General features: G+C 53.2%; 3 protein-coding genes across 4 annotated transcripts; all 3 read right to left on the reverse strand.

Annotated features, from left to right (window-relative positions):
- Positions 1–456: 456 nt before the first annotated feature.
- On the reverse strand, positions 457–12,438 carry UNC119 (unc-119 lipid binding chaperone). 2 transcript variants are annotated; one of them, XM_031591692.2, is made up of 5 exons: positions 12,241–12,438; positions 6,647–6,760; positions 5,557–5,659; positions 4,413–4,585; positions 457–4,056 (listed from the first exon to the last, which is right to left on the reverse strand). In XM_031591692.2, the coding sequence occupies exons 1-5, from the start codon at positions 12,356–12,358 to the stop codon at positions 3,944–3,946; spliced, it is 621 nt and encodes a 206-aa protein (XP_031447552.1). In that variant the 5' UTR covers positions 12,359–12,438; the 3' UTR covers positions 457–3,943. The 2 variants fall into 2 exon arrangements, with proteins under 2 accessions (XP_031447552.1, XP_031447553.1); XM_031591693.2 differs by lacking the exon at positions 12,241–12,438 and adding an exon at positions 6,858–7,393.
- A 333-nt stretch (positions 12,439–12,771) lies between these two features.
- On the reverse strand, positions 12,772–16,946 carry PIGS (phosphatidylinositol glycan anchor biosynthesis class S). The gene is made up of 12 exons (XM_031591690.2): positions 16,809–16,946; positions 16,580–16,719; positions 16,401–16,512; positions 16,204–16,293; positions 15,896–15,987; positions 15,387–15,585; positions 14,909–15,051; positions 14,693–14,807; positions 14,305–14,450; positions 14,125–14,225; positions 13,571–13,781; positions 12,772–13,425 (listed from the first exon to the last, which is right to left on the reverse strand). Exons 1-12 carry the CDS (start codon positions 16,888–16,890, stop codon positions 13,150–13,152), a joined length of 1,707 nt encoding a protein of 568 aa, XP_031447550.2. The 5' UTR covers positions 16,891–16,946; the 3' UTR covers positions 12,772–13,149.
- Positions 16,947–17,160: 214 nt separating this feature from the next.
- Positions 17,161–20,852, reverse strand: ALDOC (aldolase, fructose-bisphosphate C). Its single transcript, XM_031591691.2, has 9 exons — positions 20,721–20,852; positions 19,822–19,941; positions 19,513–19,724; positions 19,374–19,428; positions 19,145–19,305; positions 18,585–18,668; positions 18,331–18,505; positions 18,048–18,247; positions 17,161–17,591 (listed from the first exon to the last, which is right to left on the reverse strand). The coding sequence occupies exons 2-9, from the start codon at positions 19,931–19,933 to the stop codon at positions 17,496–17,498; spliced, it is 1,095 nt and encodes a 364-aa protein (XP_031447551.1). The 5' UTR covers positions 19,934–19,941; positions 20,721–20,852; the 3' UTR covers positions 17,161–17,495.
- Between the last annotated feature and the right edge of the window lie 25 nt (positions 20,853–20,877).

Raw genomic sequence — 20,877 nt, forward strand, 5'->3', positions numbered from 1 at the left:
CCACCACTTCCAATGCCTTGCCCACTCCAAAACTCCAGAGAAAAAGCATTTACATCTATACCACCACTACAACTTTGGGCTCCAATCAGCTGCAATTAACATTTTTCCCATCTTTGTCCCCCTCCCTCCTTTTTTTTTTCCCCCCAAAGATAACTTTTACCACTGCAGCAACGCACGTAAACCCCTCTGATGACCATCACACAACACGTACAGTTCTGATGGCTCTTCATTTTTTTGGCCATCACACAATTTCCAAAACTGAGAAAAGACTTTCTGCATTAAGAATGGGATAAATCCACATCAGGGGGAGTTCATTCAGAAATGTCATGAGATAAAGGACATCTTCAGCATATATGTGTGTGTATATATATATATATATATAACTATATAAAGATATATATATATATATATGAGATAATAATTTAGGCTTTGCTCAGAGAACAAAACCTCCTGAAATTTAAACTATTCCTGTTGTGTTCTTGAAAATAAATCATTCTACTTCTCCCTCTGAAGTTTGTGGCTTATTGGCCCATGCAGCCAACCACAAACATTTTACCACTGTTCTTCCTTGCAAACTCTGAAATTTAAATGAATTTCAAGTAAAATAAGAAAGTTTGGGATATAACTTCCCTATTCTTTTTTTAAAAAAAAGGACACTATAAGCACCCACTTCTTTATCTAAGGTTAATTCAGTATGAGCACACATCTACTCGACATCACATGGTGAGAGATGACGAGTCACTGCTAACATAACCTAGGTTGGATTTTGATGTGGCTTTTCTTTTCATTCAGAAAGCCAGAACCCAATTTTCCACGCTGGTTCATTCGAACAGAGCTACAGTGCTAAATAATTACTATCATTTTGAAAATGAGAAAAATAAAATCATCGTTCTGGTGCTGCTTACGGGCAAAAGCAACGCGTTCCAAGTCAACAACGTAGATTTCCATCTGGTTATGCAGCAGTTTAAAGGAAACTCCCTCCTGGTCAATGATTTCCATGTTTGTAAATAGTGTGAGTGGAGATTTGAAATGAATGCAAACATGTTTGCACGTGAAACGGAGCCATAATGATAACCGTGGCCATGGGAAACACAAAAGAACCTCCCATGTATCCCACAGGAAAGTCTGGTTGTTTCCATTGGCTTGGGAATAGGAATTTATTTGTAGGAAATTGTGGAGGCTTCAAAAAAATAAAGTAAAATAGAAATAAATGAAAAGGGAACAGTCCTCGCTCCGAAAAGCTGAAGTTAAATAGGTTGGAATTGATGTTCTTGAAAATGCACCACAATTTTCTCCAGGTTTAAAGTATTCCCGTCATTAGAAAACAAGAAATACACATAGTAAAATATCTCCCATATGGCTCACACTGAATTCTCTATTAGCCTGAAATTAGGACCCATCCAATCTCAATTAGCAGAACAGTAAGCAGGTGTGGGGACAGAGATCAGCAGTGAGTAGTTGGTCCTCCTGTGTTTAACCACACAATGCAGGACGTCAGGAAGTCCATTCAACAAAACCGTTGGGAACTACTGGGAAAAATGCAACTTTCTGTGCTTTTCTCATAGGGACCTACTGAGCTGATTACAGCATTGTTTTTTTTTTATGAAATTACTTTCATTTTTCAACTCCTGCAGACTTCAAAGGACGTAGCATTAAAAGGGAGCAGAACACGACTATCTCAGCTCAGCAAACAACAGTTTGCACACTGGTCAGAGAGGATGCTTAGTTGGATAATACGAGATTGACGAGAGGCTGCACCAAAATATAGGAATACACAAAGACAACAGAGCTGTTTGAAAGGTAAGAGTGGCAATTCTGGCCAAGCACCATCACTAGAAGTTATTACTACGAACAGCAGGAAAGTGCTGAGAGATAGGAATGATTAAAACAAATAAGCAACACCTCCAACTACACGGGGTGCTACTTACAGACAGCCTTCTGCCTCCAATTTGCACACTCAAGAGTGGAAACAACATCAACGCTCAAATCTGCACGATGTCACTGAATATAAAGAGGAAGGGAAAAAAGGGTGGGGAGGACATAGGCTTTTGGAACTGTTCTCAACTTTAATCATTGCTTTGCTATAAAACTTGCTGATCCGTAGCTCAAAGCGTTGATACAAATCAGGAGGAAACTCTTTGCAACCCTCAAACAGCCGTAGGCGAGATGTTGAGTTTTATACATTACCAACAAAAAACAGCAATAAATACAAGTCTGATCGTGATAAGAATTACTGATTGATAGCAGCTGTGTCAGAACAGTGGTTTCTACATACTTCCTTAACAATCAAGCTTTAAAAAAAAAGCTGTAACCCAAACTCATTGTATTTTCTTTAGAAAATGGAATCCTTCAGGTGGTGGAGTCCCCATCCCTGGACGTGCTGGAGAACCATGGGGATGTGGCACTGAAGGATGTGGGCATAATGGGGTGGGTTGGGGTTGGACTTGGGGATTTGAGAGCTCTTTTCCAACCTGAATGGTTCTGTGATGCTGTGAAACGTTCACACACCTGACAGTGATCTCGACCCAACAACAGCACACGGCCTCCCTGCTCTTACACTACATCTGCAACCATTCGTGGCTGTCCTGTCTGACTTAAGCTGTGACCAAAAAGAGGTTCATCACGACTGGAAATGGTATTTTATAAAAATTAGTACAATCACACGTATCTGAGGCTAACATTGAACATTCCACTTCAACTCACAGGAACAGACGTGGAGACATCAAGTATTTATAGGAATATCTACAGACTGCAACTGCCTTTTTTTTCCTCTTTTTAAGTATCACTGATCTTTAGAGTAAGGGTTTCATGACAGCAGGCAATTGGGAAAAATGAAGGAGGGAAGCTTTGACCCTGCACAACCTTCTCAGGTTTGGTTTTGCATGCACTATTCTATTGACATTGCTACTTCATTGCACTATTATCTTCCTAAAAAGTGCATCCTGAGAAACTTGTGCAAGGTTGTTCTTAGACTTCTTACAGAGAGGGCTTAAAGCCTGACATTATGAGAGTTGCTGCTTCACCTGTATTCATACCCAGTGCAAAACAAAGGGAAAACTCTGACATAACACACTTCAGATACAAATGAGAGATTGGACATTCCACACTTTCTGACTGCCTTGGACAAATTAGCGTTGCTCTAACGAGCATTGCTGAAGCCCTTGTCTCAACGTTGAGCATAGATTAAAGAAATAGACATGTATGACATATAGCACGGACAAGCTGGAAGGTATCTATGCAAAATAAAGCTAATAATCCTTTTTTGTTTGTTTTTAGCCAGACTATTCTGGATTCAGTTTGCAAAAACTGAAATTAATGGAGGATGTGTAGAGGGCTTGTAGACACCCAACACTATGTTCTTCCATCTGAAATGCAAGACTGATGAAACTAGTGGTCTTCACTGCATGTTTCATTGCTTCCAAGATTTAAAAAACATTATACAGAAGGAGCAAAACAAAGGGATGAGATGCTTCATTAGAGCAATAATCCAAAAGGTGAAACTCGATTCTGTAAGGTTTTGAAGCATTCACAACAAGGGCCAAGCAAACAAAAAACTCTGCGTTTTGCATCCGTCCACTCACACGTTTCTCAAATTGCATTCTCTGAAACCCAAAGGATACGGGAGGGCAAGTAGACAAATCTGCAGAATTAGGGCAAAATCCCACAGGTCCCACAAGGCCATGTTCAAAGCAGACACCTGAAGAACATAGGGAAGTGGTATCCAAAGTTCACGTAGCATCGTAGAACCGCCCAGAGCTCTGAAGATCTGGGTCTGCTCAAAGAGATGAGGCTGGCCAGTTTGGTCATGAAACTCCTACTGTGGCAGAGTCCTTGGTTTGTGGATCCGTGTCCAGTTGTAGGCAACTGAACCAAAGGTGTCGGTGTCCCTGATGACTTCAATTGGAAAGCAAAGGCCAGCCCAGGTTGGCTGCCCATCCCGCTCTCAAGGTCCTCCGCTGTATGAATAATCTGCCTTGTTGTGCATCACCAGCTTGTTATCTACGAAGTAGAAACTGTCCGACTGTGTCTCGTATGGATGGAGGATCATCTCTCGAACTGCAGGAGGGAAAAAAAAAATCAAACTGTGTTAAACAGAAGCCCTGCTGAGACAACAGGCTGCACTGGCTTTCCTGTAGACTTCGTTTGAAGGCTCTTTTGAAGGAACTCGTAATCCAAATATGTTAAGGCACCATAGAGCATCTAAGGGCTCTACCTATCCTCAAAACACTTCTAAAGAAATCTCTCATGGTGTGGCAATAAGCAAGCAGCAATCATTTCCATAGGCTGCAGTATGAGGACAAGGTTACTGACAGACAAGATGAAGGGTTATAAAGAAGATAAGGTTACACAGATTTAATACTGATGCCCATACTAAAACACGTGAGATAACACAGGACAGTAACTGAACTTACTGAGATCCTCCGAGAGCTGTGGGAATTCATAGATGTGCTCACATGTGTTCTTACTGCTGGGGATGCAGAACCCAAACTCAAAATCAAAACTCTTCAGCAGCTGATCGCGGAAGTAATGCCTCTCAATCATGCGGAAGTTGTTGATGGGTTTGTCCCCTACTGTGAATTCCACCCTGGGAAGGAAGAATGAGAGAGAAATGAGCTTTCTGCTCGAGTAACGGTTTCGAGCATCCCTATGTCAATCGCTACAAGATCCTTGTTGCACTGGATTGCCATTCAAGCTTATTTAATTCTGCAGATGGGTATTAAAAAAGCAGACAAATAGACTTCTGTGGTCCTTTTCTGCTTTATGAAGGGGGAGATGTTAGAAGCAGCACTATATTTAAGTTTCTCTTTACCACGAGGCATGACCTCTTAGAGAAAGGTAGGTGTTGGCTACACACAATGTGCTGAATTTTAAGCTAGGGCAGGAGTAAAGTACATCAGTTCTTCATTTGGAGCCGATAGGAACTATCACACTGCAAACCAATTTCTAAACATAAAGTAGGTTTATGCTAGGAGCCCTAACCAACGGTCAGTAGAGTACTGTGGACTTAATGCCATATTAGCAGTGGGCAGATGTTCTTAATTAGATTGAATTTAAACCTCAGTGAACGTAAAGAAAAACAGAGATAACAAAGAACTGCCATGTAGTGACACACATCCCTCTAAAATATCTAGTAAAGAAGCTCACCAGCCTGCTCTCAGGGAGGCCAGAAAGCAATAGTTGGGATATAAGGGAAAAATTCTTCTCCAAAGAGCAGTGCTGCAGTGGCACAGCTGCACAGGGACATGGGGGGGGGTCACCATCCATCCATGGAGGTGTTCAGGAACCGTGGGGACGTGGGACTGAGGGCTGCTGGCAGGCATGGTGGGATGGGTTGGGGATCTGAGAGTTGTTTTCCAAGCTGAATGACTCTGTGATTCGATATAAGCTAAAGGGATGGAGGAAACAAGCCATCCAGCAAAGGCGTTGGGAGATCCCCATCACAACAAACGGTCCCTGTTATTAAATCAACTCAACTTCCTGGTGGGACGGACAAGGAAAGAGCCACTTTTTCCAGATCCCAGTAAGGAAAAGCAGCACGAGGAGCTTCTTACTTACGTGGCCCCCACCTGGCGCAGGCGAAGGAAAGCTGGGGTGAACTGGTAGCGCACAAAGCGCCCCGCGTTGGGGTCAACGTCCTTCTTGTCATTGTGCTCACGTTCTGCAAAAGTGCAAAGACTGCATTGGGAATGGCATTTCTTCCTAACCAACCCACTGTGGAAGCTGGTGCTACGTTCCTCATTGGGTGGTTTATTCCTCTGCCTCGGTGGCAGAGCTGTGCTCTCTTTCTGTACCCTGGGGCCAATCCCGTTGAGTTGGCAGAGTTGGAAATTGGTTCCTTTGAACAACAAAAAAAAAAGAACTAAAGGTCCTTCTGGCAGAACGCCGAGCACACAAAGAGCCCTCTGTGAAGAGCCTGCATGAGCATGACTGTGTGTTTTAACTAAGAAAACGTATATTATGAGCAACAAAGGTTCACAGGTGAACGTTTAAGGCTCTGCCATCAAACTGAAGGACACATAAAATACTATGAACTATCCATTAGAGGTTCCAATCTTGATTTTCCTTATTGAGGAAAGGTCAAAGTCTGGTTTTTGAAAGAGGTTATAAATTGGGGGCTTCAGAAATTATCTGTTCACTGTCAAATAGAGGATACTTAATGAAGTTAGTATGCAGTAGGACCAAGGCAAAAGCAGCATTAACCACAGCATGATGTTAAGCAGGGAGATTCTTTGCCGTAGGACACAGGAGATTCTGCATTGGCTCAAGGCATTGGTACATGGGCTGAAGAAATAAGGGTTGTTAAATACAAGGACATCATCTGCACAGTCATACGTGAGCTGACGGGCTCATGAGCAGCCAACACATGCTGACCTCCTCCTCCTTTGCTTCTATTTACAACACCCATCTGTCCTTTCTCATCACAAATGGAGGTCATAATACAGGAGCAATTAGTTCTGCCCACTGTATTGATACAGAGGAATACCTGAGCAGTGTTTCTGGTGCAGGTTGGGAATCCAGCCCTCCTGCAGGTGAAAGTTTCTCCTGTTTGGGGGGGATGTATTGAGTAAAAGGGATGAGAAAAGGCAAAAGGAAGCAGGTGTTAATGTTGGTTCGTTCACAAAAGCAGCACTGTGTGCTCACCCACCTGATGCTGCTGGCTTGGTGATTTCAAACAACACTGTGCCTGATTCCATGTCCCGGATTTTAAACCTGGTGAAGTCTATCTTGTAAACGTTTTCCTCTGGAGTGCATAGGTAATCTGCAGGGAAAAAAGCACACGGATATGAAGGCTTTGTGCCCACAAAGGCAGACCCAGCACCGCGTGCTCACGCTGCCCAGCACTCAGAGGTCATCACCTTTTCCCAACTTTGTGCCAATTGCTTCTGGATCCATTTCTCCTTAAGGGCATTGAGAGCAGTCAGCGCCTGCACCAAATCCTTGCCTTCTCAGGGTAAGAGGCTTTGCCTTTTTAAAAACTGCCCTCTGGCAGAATGTGAGCACTAAGCAGCTTTACGGGCACTAAGCCGACTGCACCGACTGGAACAGGATCCCCCTCCCCACCCCATCTCCCCTCTCTCCAGACAAAGCACGGCCTCTTCCCTCTACCAGCACTCATCCCATGCAAGGACTCATCCCTCAGCACTGAAAATGGCGTTGAAGCTTTTCCCTGTGCTGGGAAGCAGGGAGCCCAGGGCACCTTCCCCAGAGCACAAAGGCAAGTCTGGAGCTGCGTCTGTCTGCAAGTTAATTATTAAGTGTTTTCCTTCTGCAGAATTCCTGCCCATCCAGCACCATGGCAACAGCTTTATCCCCCTCCTTGGCAGCAGTGTTGCCACAGAAACAGTGTCCATGACTCATCCACAGGAGAGGAGAGCAAATCAGAACCACCGGAAGGGAGAAAACCCCAAGCAGAATCCCCACAGGGCTCCTGCCCATCACTGCCTGCATCCCTGCACTAGTTTTTCCAATAGAAAATACTCAAAAACCTTTATTTATTTTGATAGGTGCACCCCGTAAATAATCAGATGGCGTCTGGGGAAAGAATCATGGAATCATTCAGGTTGGAAAAGAGCTCACAGATCCCCAAATCCAACCCCAACCCACCCCACAGCCCTCAGTGCCACAACCCCACACTTCTCCAAAGCTCCAGTAGGTGAAGCAGATCATTACAAGAAAGGGAGTTTTTGGTTGTTGCTTCTTTCACTTCCTCCAAAGCAGGCAGCTTTGTTTCCCTGCTGTGAACCCAATAATCACAGCATCTTCCTGAACAAGCCCTCACCTGATGCAACACTGATGAACAAGTGATGAAGGAATGGACACGTGAACATCTTAGGAAACCCAGCAGATTGTCTTTTAGTCTGAAATACCCAGGGTAAATACTACAAAAACAAATCACCAAAGAGGACCCTTTCCTCCTAAAGCACAGTGGGTTGCTATATCCCAACCCAACTTTATTCATCTTTATTCACAAACTCCAAACCCAAAGTTATTCACGTTTATGACTACCTCAGGAGAAACAGGACAAGAGGGGATGGCCTTAAGTTGCACCAGGAGACCATCAGGTCAGACATTAAGAACAATTTACTCTCCAAAGAGCAGCGATGCATTGACGCTGCTGCCCAAGGAGGTGGAGGAGCTCCCATCCACGGAGGTGTTCAGAAACCACGGCGACGTGGCACTGAGGGTGATGGTCAGTGGACGTGGTGGGGTCTGTATCATGCCCAAAGATCTGCAAGTGCCTGTCCTTACCAAGTAGGTTATTTAGTGGATGAGATCGGGTGTTACTCCCAAGGGTAAGAAGGAACTCGAGCTCTGGTGGTGAAAAGGAACATAAATTGTGAGGATGCTGTACAAGAAACAGACACAATGACAGTAGGATCGCCTCTCCCCATCACAATGACAAGAATTTAGGGAATGAGAAGACTCCAGCTGCCATCCGGACCTATTTCTTAACATGCATTAGCCAACAAGGTCAGCGGCTATTTTAAAGACCACTCCCCAAGATGTAAGCCAGGTATAAAGCAGAGACGACTGCAGAGGAATTGCTGGGAGCTGGAGATTAGGAGATTATCAGATTGAAGAGACTCAGGAGGAAGCGAGCAGAAATAGCACCAGCCCAGCCAAGGCTGGGAGCGGTGACGCAGGACAGAGTGCAGGACCTCGAGGGGAAGGCAGGGCACGTTTCCATTAAAGAAAGAACTCAACCACCTCCCTGCCCTCTGCCTCACCAGTTCAAATCCCACAGCTTTCCATTCTCTTCGCCATCCCTGTTGGGGACAGACCAACCCTCAGGCCTTGGCAAAAGGACAAACCCTCTCAGCTCAGCCTTGGTGCTACCCATATACACCATGTGGGCTCCCCTGGAGATCTCACAGCCCATCTTGCAGTGTGAGAGTGCTAACAAAGCCCTTCCTCAGCACAGCACTTCAAGCTGGGAGCCGTCACCAAGCCTTGAAAAGGTTCATAGCAGCGTCTGTTGTGCTGCTGAGGGAAGAAGTCACGGTGACAGCAGCTTGACACAGCTCTGCAAGATGGCTCTGCTGCAGGAAATCTGCCTATCAAAACACTTCCATGCATCACAGCCCCAGACAGTGATTCATTAACCCCCCCCCATTGACACCCCCAGCTAATCAGAGCTCCTGATGCAATGAGTGGTCTCAATTAAACAGGGAAGGAAGGGAAAGTCGCAGCTTCAGGAACAGCTCTGAAGATTGATCTGCATTGCTTCATGCTAACGCAGCTCAGCTGGAATGCAGTGCACCCACCAGGTGCCTGCCCTGACCACTGGGCCCCTCAGCCAGGCTGGCTAAAGCTGCTGCCTCTGAGAAATCCCAAATGACAGCTCACGGAAGAGATTACTTTCAGAAATGATTAAGCACGCCTTCCTTATTTTTAGGCTTTGTTTTGTAAGTGTTTCCAAGTATGTCATCAATCATTTATCCGACCTCTCGGTTTGCTCGCGTCAAAGAAGCCCTCAGAACAAAACTTAGAATAGTAAAACTTAAGATAAGCCTTATCCCAGCAGCGCAGACAAACCGTGCAATTGCCCAGAGCTGTGCTATGCGTGGTGCTCTCAGCCTGAAGCTTGCCCTTGGTTATGCATCAGTTTGACAACTGGCATCGTCACGTGGCAATAGGGGATGGCACTGCAAACGCTGTGATGCCATCCTCCTGCTGACCACCCATGGCTCCCATCCCAAAGCCAGACAAAGAAATCAAAGCTGTGCTGGAATTAACCTCGCCTGCAGGCAACGTGGGAGCAGCACAGCGTGACCTAGCAAACATTCAGCCTGGTCGAAGGCATCGGGGTCAGTGCTCAGCTCCTCTCCCTGCCCCACAACGCAGGACATTGGCAGATGCACACCCCAATAACTGCAGACACACCGCTCTGATCCTCCTGCTGCTGCTGCAGTAATTAATTGCAATTTGAACTGAGCTCTGCCCTGCTCCTTTGCTAATCCCAAGTTAATCACGTCACAAGGTTTTCCTCTTTTTGTAACCGCAGTTGGATGAGCAAGTAACAAATCCTGCTAATTGCAAAGAAAACGGTCCCTCTGCTTTACACCTAAACCCAGCCCTCCAAAAGACCCAGACACACCAGAGCAGCACCCTGGGTCCATCAGTTTGACCTTAGCGTGCCCAGAAGTGATAGAGGATGTGACACTGCAAGGACACAGCACAGATATGCAGGACAGCTTGCATGCTCCCCCTTTAAGCTTATTAGAAAGGCATCAGGAACAGAGCAACGAGTAGCAGAATGAGTTCAACAGCGTGAGCTGCTGCGGTACTGGTCTAGAAGTTGGGATAAAAATGAGTTATCTGGGACTGTGAGGGATGTCCATGGCACCAGGATAGCGCTGCTATCAATTCCTGCCCAACCATCAGCTCCTGTGGCAGCTTCACGTGGGCTGGAACACCTGGATCTGGGAGTCAAAACTGGAGTCAGCAGGATACAAGTGACCGTGGTCATGAGTTGGGATGACTTGGTGGTATAGGCACTAAGATTTGCAATGGAAAGAGTTAATTCAAGAAGTTTTAAGAAGAGAGCTTTCCTAAGAAGGAAAAAATGGAAGAGGAGTGGGAGAGGAGAAATTTTAACCACGTACTTCTCCACCCACCAATCTCTGACTGGTGTAATACCCTTTAAAAGCCATACATGACCATGATACCACAAAGTCCTTGCCACCTCCTCTTATTCTCCTGATGTTAAAACACAGACAGGGGAAACTATGTGCTGATCTTTCTCCTGGTCCAAGGAGCACTCGCCATGCCCTCTATCCCATATCCTCCTTCCCAATTCCAGGCACAACAAGCCACACCCCAGACACTGCCCTAACTACAGGCACCAGGGCTGCATACTGTACACACCAACCTGAGAGGAGAAAGAATGAGGAAGGAGTTGTATCTAGGCTTCCATACAAACCTACAGGGATCTATGCACCAGAGATGGTGTGAACTTGGCCACATCCCCAATGCATGCAGGTCCTTTTGGATCACAACTTCACACCTCCACCATACACACGAGCAGAAGCAGAGTAAGACACTTTATGGAGAGCAGGGAAGATGGATAGGAAATGCATGTGAGTGGTGCCCCATGGCAAGAAGACACAGGAGAGCAGCTCTGCTCCCTGTGGAGTGATCAGCTCAGCTTTCCTACGCACTGAAAACGCGGGTGCTTACCAAAAGCAAACAGCAGCATCAAGGCTAGGGTGCCCAGATGAAGCCACATGAGGTCTGCACGCTCCAGGAGCAAGGGCAGGGGGTGGCCACATGCCTGCAGCCTCCTGAGAGGGCACAGCTGCATGCAGGGCCACGTGTGCTCCCAACAAGCAAAGCACTGAGCACAGCCATGGCTGGGACTCACCATCCAACTGCTGCTCTTCCAAGCATGCTGGCAGCACGCTCCAGTGCCTGCTGCTCTGATTTCTGGGCCTGGGCAGTGAGTCACAGCCCAGCACAGCATCTCAGCAGGGAAACAGACACAGCAGACCCCCCAGACCAGCACTCCCTGCAGGGCTTCCTCCCCTCCTTCCTTCACCCACCCCTGTGCTGCTCAGCCCCCAAGGCCGCCTGCATGCCCCGATACCCACAGCCACATCCTTTCTTTCTGGGGCTTCTCGTGGCACAGCTCTGCCTGCAGCACTGATCCTGCTCCAAGCACAGCCACCCATCACTGCCCCCTCCTCTCCTGCAGTGAGACAACACACACGGGATGCAAAAAGGCCTTTCAGGGGGCAGGAGGACACTGCCACAGCCAGGCTGGCCTGGAGCATGTGCCATCTCCCAGCTCAGCACGCTGCAATCCCAACAGGTCCAACAGAGCTGCTGCCACACAAGCACAACAGCCCCTTCAGCCCTATAGGATGCTCTCAAGACCACAGCAGCCCTACGGAGGTGAGAAAGGGGAAACCAAACGGGAAGACTGCAGGATGGTCACAACACTCCTCCCCTTTGGATCTGTGACCCCATCCCGAGCCCCTCCAGCCCTTCTCCCCTCCCCCCGCAGCTGGGGGTTCAGCCTGGCCCACCCATAGGACGGGCACAATGAGCAGCATCCCACCTCTGACCCTGCTTGAGGAGGGGGGAAGGGGGGGGTCCCACTCCGCAACGTGAGCATCCCTGCAGGTCACCCCCACCCCTCACCCTCTAAGCTGGGTCTCCCCTCGCACCCAAAGCACTGCCCCCATCCTTCACCCCATACAAACGCGGTGCTCCCCCGCCCCACACCCAGCCCCGTACCGCTGGTGACCCGCTGCAGCCCCAGCACGTCGTCGGGCCCGATGAGCGCTTTCCGACCCAGCTCCTCCTCGGTCCGCGCTGCCGCTCCCCCGGCCCCGCCGCTCTTCTTCACCTTCATGGCCCCTCCGCCTCCTCCTCCTCCTCCTCCGGTATGATCGGCCCCGCTAAGCGCTGCCGCCGGCCCCGCCGCACCGGGAGGGGCAGCACCGCCCCCTGCACGGACCGCCCCCCGGCACGGCACAGCCCAGCGCCGCCGGCAGCACCGCCCGGCATCGCTCTCAGAGCCCCTCACTGCACCCCGACAGCATCGGGCTGAATGCGTTTCTGTTTCCCCTCTACGGCCCCCAGAGGGGTTCCCCCAACTTGAGAGCTTTTAGGTTAACGTGCCGAAGGGAAAAGCTCGACCTCAGTAATAAGTCTCAAACCCAACGCTCACCGACCCCATTAATAACTGCCTACAAAAAGTTGAACCCCACAACCCCCCCTGCCCCTCTGTGGGCTACGTACCCTTAAGACAGGACTCGAGGTGGACAAAACCCGGGGAGAGCAGGAGAGATTCGCACAGCCCCCCCCCGCTCCTCCCATCCAGCCCCCTGCACAACGGGGCAGATTGGGCAGGGGGGTTCTTTATTTCCACATGAACACAGCACAAGGCTGTGGGGTGCATGCAGGTCTCCCTCCCTTCCCTCAAGTCTCAGTAAGAGGGGTACAAGCAGCAGTTCTAGGTGGAGGGGGCAAGACTCTGACTGTGAGCATCTCTCACCCCTGAAAGCAGCTTCTTCCCACTCCTGCATCTGGAACACACCCCCAGTCCGGGCCTGACCCAATGCAGTTCAGAGTGCATGCCTGCACCATGATGCAATGCACTCTGTGAGGTCCCAGCCCTAAAGCAGAGCACCTTCCAGGAGCTCAGTCCATCTTGGTGGGTTCCTTCTTGTTCTGCCTAGCCTCTCGGAGCATCTTAGCCAGGGAGAGGAGGATGGGGACAGCCATGGGCAGGAAGAGGGGGATGTAGATGGCGAATTTCTGGTCATCCGGAAAGTAGAGAAGATGGAGAAGAGAGGGGTCGAAGAATGCCCGCTCCGAGGAGGTGACAGCTTCCTTGCTGGCCTGGAAAGCCGAGTGCAGATGACCCTCAGCCAGCTCTGCCACGGCATCCTGTGCTGCAGCCACCGCTCGGTATACCTGCACAGCAACAGCACAGCAGTCAGTCCTCAACCAGAGAAGCAAAGCTAAGGGGCCTTGCTCCTGGGCAGTGCCCCACTGCTCTGCACGGGGCCAGCAGCTCCTTGCCCCCTCCACTCCCCATGTCAGGGTGTCCCAGCCCTACCTCTGAGGCAACGTCGTCTTTGATGACGATGTTACTAATCTGGTCCAGCAGCTGTGCCAGTGAGGTCAAGGTGGTGGACACAGTGGCAATATTCTCCAATGCATGGGCCCAGAGCAGGCGGTCCAGCTCCCAGTCGGCCAGTCCTTCATTCCCTGGGCTCTCCACCAAGAATTCAGGGGGCAGCTCCTCCCGAGAAATCCCAAATAGTAACCTGGGAACAGATGGGAAGGTCCCAGCCTGCATCAGGATGCGCAATGCACATGCTCCTTGCTCTTTCCCCTCAATGGTGCACTGAGTCCCAGCAGGGCTCAGCTCACACCCAGCAGCCTCCTGCATGTGGGGCAGGACAAGCCTCACACACATCAGAACACACAACACTCCCGACCAGGGAGTGGTGTTGGTTGGTGGTCAGCACCCCCAAAAGCCACAAAAATTCACCCTCAGTCTCCCAGAGCCCACAGAGGGGCTGAGTTAGTGGGCTCCAACATGAAGTCATTGGGCTCTGACCCCATCAGTGCACAAGTAGGCCTGGGGAGGGAAGAGCAAGTCCTCACCGGAGCTGGGCCAGGAAAACCTCCATCACTCTCAACATGTCCACATCCACGTGCAGCGGGAGGGAGGTTTGGGGCGAAGCAGGGACTTCAACATTGTAAATCTGCAGGAGAGTGTGTCGGTGAGGCACAGCCAGAGCCTTATGGGGGAGGTTAAGCACTGCTAACATTACAGCCCCATACCATGATGCCACCCCAGCGGGGGCTGTGGAAGGCATTGGTGGCCACTGGGGCTCCATCCTTGTCCTGGATGTAGAGTGGGGAGTGGGAGCGCTCTGGCACATACAGCAAGAAGTTCAGCACGGGGTAGAGCGAGGCAGCGCTGGAACCTGAAGCAGAACTGAGTCAAAGAACTCCCTTGGCCCACACTGACAAAGAGAGCACAGCCTTGCTCTTCTGTAAGCTGCAAGCCTCAAACAGAACACTCAGCCCAGCAGGTCTCAGGCAACCCCAACACAATCATGTGGGGTAGAAAGGTGCATAGGAAGGGAAGGGGCACAGGTGTAGGCACAGCTGTCCCCACCTCAGCAGAGTCTGATCCCACTAGAGTGAAGTCAGGAATGGTGCTCACCCAGCCGGGCCTCCACAGGGTTGATGACATGTGGGAGGCTGTGTGCACTCAGGATGAAGCTGGAGGACTCCTTATCAAAGCGTGGAGTTACTCCAAGAACAGCATAGTACAAGATCTGCAGGAACACAGCACAGATGTTGCTGGCAGGGAAGAACATCCCAGGGCACGTGGCAGGGCCAGGGCTGGGCTCTCCCCATCGCCTCTCCCAACCCTCACCTGTGAGTCAACAGAGAAGTTGGCCACGAGGCTCAGCTTGTCCAGGACGGGCTGCACGTAGTGGTTCACAGCACCCTCGATGTCCCAGTCCACATCGTGTGACTTGGGGTCAGGGTTGAGCAGGCTGAAGGTGATTTCGTACCCTGCCAAGTACCCAGACTGTGAGGCACCAGCACAGCCACTACCTGGTGATGCCAAGACCGGGCAAGTGGCTACAAGGGAGCTCCCCAGAGCCACAGGACCTGACACCCTTTCTCCCAGGCTCTCCCTGATGTGGGGTCGCACTTCAGTGCCCCAGCACACATGGATCACACTGGGGTCCTGTCCCCAAGCAACGGACAAGAGCAAAGGGAAGATTCTGGGGGCTGTTATCCAGAAGACATTCAGGGTTGCTACAGGTAGAGCAGGAACAGCCTCACTCCAAAGTGCAGCTGGCCTTTTGGGGGACAGAAAAGGAAGCTGGGGTGCAAATCCATACCCAGGCTGGATTTCAAGTGCCGCCAGGTGTCGGGGCCGAGCTGACCATCAGGAACACGGTCTGAGAGTGCAGCAGCAATGGAGCTGGCTGTGAGAGACACCACTTGCAGGAGCTGCTGGAGGCGGGCATGGAGTATGGCCAGACCCTGCCCAGCCCTCACCAGGGCGCTGCGATGCTTCCCCACGTAGATATTGACGCCCTGGGGAAGGGGCAGCAGTGAGGGCTGGGAGCAGAGACAGCTCTGCCAACACACCGAAGAGCCTGGTGCCACCCGTGACAACCTGGGGAGGAATGTGTCCCCATAGGGTACCTTCAAGAGACAAAATCCTCCCTGCTCCTAATGGCCCCATTTCTTACTAGGGTTTTACAGCAAGACCCTCTACATCACTGAACCCCAGGCTGCATTCTGGTAGGACAGAGAACACGGAGATCTGTGGGTTTCCTCCAGAACAGCCTGCCCCAGAGCTGTAGCATTCCACAGAGGACGGCACTGCAGGTTGCCTCCCTACCTGAGGCAGGAGAGAGGAGGCTTCAGGAACCACATACACAGTCAGAGAGCCTGGTGGAGAGTCCTGCAGTGCATGCAGAGCAGCATCAGCCTCTGAGGAAGACAGATCCATCAATAGAGCTAGGATTTTCAAATCTGCTCCCCATCCCACATGCAGCAAAGCCAAGCTTTGGGCTAAGCCAGCCTCAAAGAGCAGAGCTAATCCTCCAGGGCTGAAGTTGGGCTGCAGAGTGCCCACGCGCAGCCCTTCCAGGAGGGAAAAGCACGCAGAGCCACGGCCGTGCCTGCCGTGACCCCTCACCCCCATACCTCGCGCTGTGGCTGCTCCCAGCGCCGCCTCCTCCCGCGCCGTGGCGCCGCGATAGGCCGTCTGGATGCGGGACGTGACATCGGATCGCGCTGCCGGCGGGGGAAAAGACAAACCCAGCATGAAAACCTGAGCGCAGCCCTCAGCGCCTCCCAGGCGCCACGCGGAGGGCGGGCGGTGCAGACCGCGGGGCTCTTACAGCTGACGGGCACCCGCTCCTCCCGCACGTCCCCGTACGGCAGCCGCCGGGGCAGATCCGCGGGCACCGAGCCCGGGAGGAAAACCACCGAGACGCTCACGGCCACCTGGAACTGTAAGAGCGCGCCGTGTCACGGCCCATCTCCGCCCCGCCCGCCCGCCCGCGGCCCCGCCGCTCACCGGCAGCCGGCCCAGAGCCGCGATGTCTCCGTAGGGCAGCGCGGCGCGGTACGTCTCCGTCGTCTTCCACCACAGCGGCAGCCCCAGCAGCACGGCGATGGCGGCGAAGGACAGCGCGGCGCGGCGGCCCCGAGAGCGCTCTGCGGGGACACCCGGGTGAGGCTCCGGGCCTCGCTCTGCCCCGGCCCGGCCGCGGCGAACCCGGCCCGAGGCGCGGCGCCGCCGGTACCTGCTTCATCCACCGCCGCCGCCGCCGCCATCTTCTCTTCTCTTCCCACCGAGGGGGCGGGGCTTATGCCCGGCTCAGCCATTTAAAAACTCCCGGCGCAAGGCGCGGCCAATAGGCGTACAGCTAGCAGACAGGTGGCTCAACTATGCGGGCTGTGCAGCCAATCACAGCTCTGCGGGCGGGACTCGGGCCTCTACGGGTGCCGCAGAGAGTCAAGCGGCGCCCACGCGTTTGCGAAACGAGAGAACGAGGAAGCAACGCTCCTCCCCCACCCCCCAAGCAGCCGCACGGCGGGCTGAGGCCGGGCGCAGCTCATCGCATGGGTGGGAGCAAGGAGCCACGCACGGCAGCGCTGTCTCTACCGTTTATTATTCGCTGTTAGGCTATTTTGGTACACGGGGTGCACACGAGAACACGACATGAGCGTCCCGAGGGCGACATTGACCGGGACTGCAAAGCTACGTTGGGGCAGGGGCACCCCCAGGCCTCCCCTCCTGCCCTCCTCACGGCCGGGCCCTCCCCACCCTGGCCTGGCCAGAGCCCCTTTTTCTCTCTGGGGGGACCCAAGCCTCCCCCTCATCCTTGTGGGGCCACCTTCCCCTCCCCTGGGTGGCTGGGGTGGAAGCGGGGTGGTGTGAGCAGTGGCGGGGGGGTCCGGGGCGGGGGCCAGCAGGGCCCACTGGAGGCTCAGTATGCGTGGTTGGCCACGTAGAGGGACTGCCCGGCGGCCCCCGAGTCGTCCCCGCTGCCCTCATACTTGCCCAGTGCCGCCAGCCCGTTCACCTGTGGGGAGAGAAAGCATCAGGCTGTGGGGCACAGCCCTCACGTCCCCCGGCACCCCATAGACGTGGTGCCCTCGGTGCCCTCCATCAGGTATCCCCCACCCCAAAGGAATCAGCATTCCATCGCCAACAACAGGGATACGGCCCTTGGTGTCCTGATCCTTCTGCAGAGACACAGCGCTCAATCTCCACTGTCACCCACAGACAGATGTCTTCCCCATCACCTGTAGGGACTTTGGACTTGATGTTCCCACCATCCACGGGGAACTCACTCATGGTGCCCCCACCGCTCGTAGGGACAGGTATTCCCACCACCCTTCATTCTTGGTGCCCCCACCATCTACAGAGACTTGATTCTTGGTGATCCCACCACCCATAAGGACTTCATTCTTGGCCTTCCCACCCCCATATAGCACAACCACAGGCACCCCATCCCACAGGGGCCATCCCCCATCACCTCTGCACGCTTGACGAACTCCTCGGTGGCAGCACTGGCATTGTCCCTCTGCCCACGCCAGGCGCTGAGCGCCGATGCCTGCAGTGCCCGCCCATAGGAGAAAGTGAGAGCCCACGGCCGCACCAGAGGGCATGTGTTGATGGCATTGAGGTTGATGGAGGCCTCCTCCTCACTCTGACCCCCAGACAGGAAGGTGACACCTGCAGAGAGCAGCATTATGGCACCAAGCTGACCACACGGCATCGCCTTCCTGTGGATTTCCACCACATCCTGAGGGCAGTACCTGGCACAGCTGGGGGCACAGTGCGGCGCAGAGCAGTGACAGTGGCCATGGCGATCTCCTCGGGGCTGTACTTGGTGGGGCAGGAATGCCCAGGTGTCACCATGTTGGGTTTCAGCAGGGTCCCCTCCAGGTAGACGTGGTGGTCGCTCAGCGCCTTGTAGACTGCTGCCAGCACCTGGAAACAGACAACATGGAGTTTCGTGGCATGGAATGCCATGGCACACCCCCATCCCACTGCCTGCCCCACTGCTCACCTTCTCTGTCACATACTGGCACCGTTTGAGGTCGTGGTCACCATCAGGCAGGATCTCAGGCTCCACGATGGGCACAATACCGTTCTGCAAACACCAGGCAGATGGCATCACAAGGATGTTTTTGGCCCCATAGCAACATAAGGCAAAACCTAGACCTGGAGGTGATGCCTATTCTGGGAGTGTCAATTCTTGGCCCCGTGGGCAACCTTCATGCTTGTGGGGTGATGCCTGGCCCAAAGAAAGATGTCCATCCCATGGGGCAATGTTTGGCCCCAGGAGGAGACACCCATCCCTTTGAGATATTACCCAGCCTATGTGTTATCTCCAACCCCACGGGTCAATGCCTGGTCCCATATGGTGACACTCATCCCACGGTCAATGCCCAACCCACAGGTTGATATCCATCCCTGCAGAACAACACTCAAGCCCTAGAGAAACACTGAGCTCCGTGGATCAGTGCCCATCACTATGGGGCAACATCTATGAGTCAATACCCATCCCATGGGTCAGCGTCCACTCCACGGGGTGCCCAGCCTCACAGCCTGGCCCCAGATCCATACCTGCTGGCAGATGCTGGCATAGCGAGCCAAGACGTTGGCGTTCTCCATGATGGCAAGGGCAGAGGGAGTATTATCACTGATTTTCAGCACGCAGCGCCACTTGGCAAAGTCAGCCCCATCCTTCTTGTACTGGGCACAGCGCTCCGACAGCCCATCCAGACCTACGGGGCAGTACGTCAGCCCCATAGCCCCAAATCTCCCACCCTCACCCCACACTTGCTGCACCTACCCTGAGTGGTGGTCTCCCCATCTGTCCCAGCCAGCGGAACGACACCTTTGTCCACCTATGGATGGGTGAATGGAGGGTGGACATTGATCCCCCACAGCCATCCCCAAGCACCCAATAAACCACCAGATTCTGCCCCCACCTTGATGCCCACAACGATGCCTTTATCTTTGATCATCTGGACGAAGGGAGTGCCGTCGTCAGCTTTCTGGTACATGGTCTCATGGAAGAAAATGACCCCCCCGATGCACTTCTTCACCCTGCTGTCGGCACTGAAGAGGATCTGGCGGTACAGCCGGCGGTTCTCCTCCGTGTTCTCCACCCCAATCTGGTTGAGGCGTTTGGCCATGCTCCCTGCAGGCACCCATCACCGTCACCAACAGGAGAAGCACTACAGGACAGATGTCCCCCTCTCCCCCATCACCCCTCCGGCTTTCAACCCCTCACTGACCCACGGATTCATCGGCGGCCAAAATACCCTTCCCCGGGGCCACGATGCGCAGCGCGATGTCCGACAGCTCCTTCTTCTGCTCGGCTGTGAGCGCGGGGTATTGGTGCGTCATGGTGCTGCCTGCCGGCGGACGAGGGCTGAGTCACGCACCGCCACCGCCAACCCCCCCTCATACTCCCCCCCCGTGCGCACCACGAGCCCGCACCCTACAGCGATTGGGACCCCCAGGATCACCCCCCCCCCCGCCCCCATCCCAGGGCACGTGGCCCCCCATAGGGTCACGTTGCATAAGCCCCGAACGGGGCAGCGCCTCGTGGAGGATGCCGGAGATCTCCCAGCCATTTTGCTGCCTGCTCGCCCGCCCCCAGCCCAGCCATCTTGAGGGAGAACTGAGGGGGGGGATTGGGGGGCTCGGAACGGGGTACGGAGGTACCGGGCATGGGAATAAGTGGGGATGGGGGGTAAGAAGGCAGAGGGGTACCCCTGGGGGGTTTGGGGCGTGGGAAGACTGCTGGGTGCTGGGGATGGGATGGGGATGTGTCGGGATACGGATACCCTAAAGGTGAGGAGATCTCGAAAGTAGGAGACCCCAAAGTCGGGGATGCTCCGGGATGAGGATAACGTGGGAACGGCGACGCGCTGCCCCCAGGCCGGTCCCCTCCGGGCAGTACACGCATCGTACCGGCTCAGGAGGTGCCCCGCGTCCCCTGCAGCCCCCCCCATAGCCGCGAACCCCTCTGCCCGAATTCCTCTCCCCATTCCGGGAGCCCCGCGGTACGGATCGCACCGCACACAGCCGCCGTCGGGGCGGCCGCTCCCTCCGTCGGTCCCTCCCGGCTGTGCCCCGTAGTCCACCCCGGACCCGGATCCCAGTTCCCTGTTCCCGGTTCCCCCCTTACCGTGCGGGACCGGTGACGACGGGCACGGAACTGCGAGCTGAGAGCTCCGGCCCCGCGGTAAATGGGGCTGCGATGCCGCAGAGCTACGTGACCGGCGGGGCGGGCCCGGCGGGCGGCACCCGGTAGGACCGGCCCCCTCCCCCCCCCCCCGGCACAG

Source organism: Phasianus colchicus, chromosome 21 (assembly GCF_987193195.1).
Source record: "Phasianus colchicus chromosome 21, bPhaCol1.hap1.1, whole genome shotgun sequence".
In the NCBI taxonomy this organism is placed as follows: Eukaryota; Metazoa; Chordata; class Aves; order Galliformes; family Phasianidae; genus Phasianus; species Phasianus colchicus.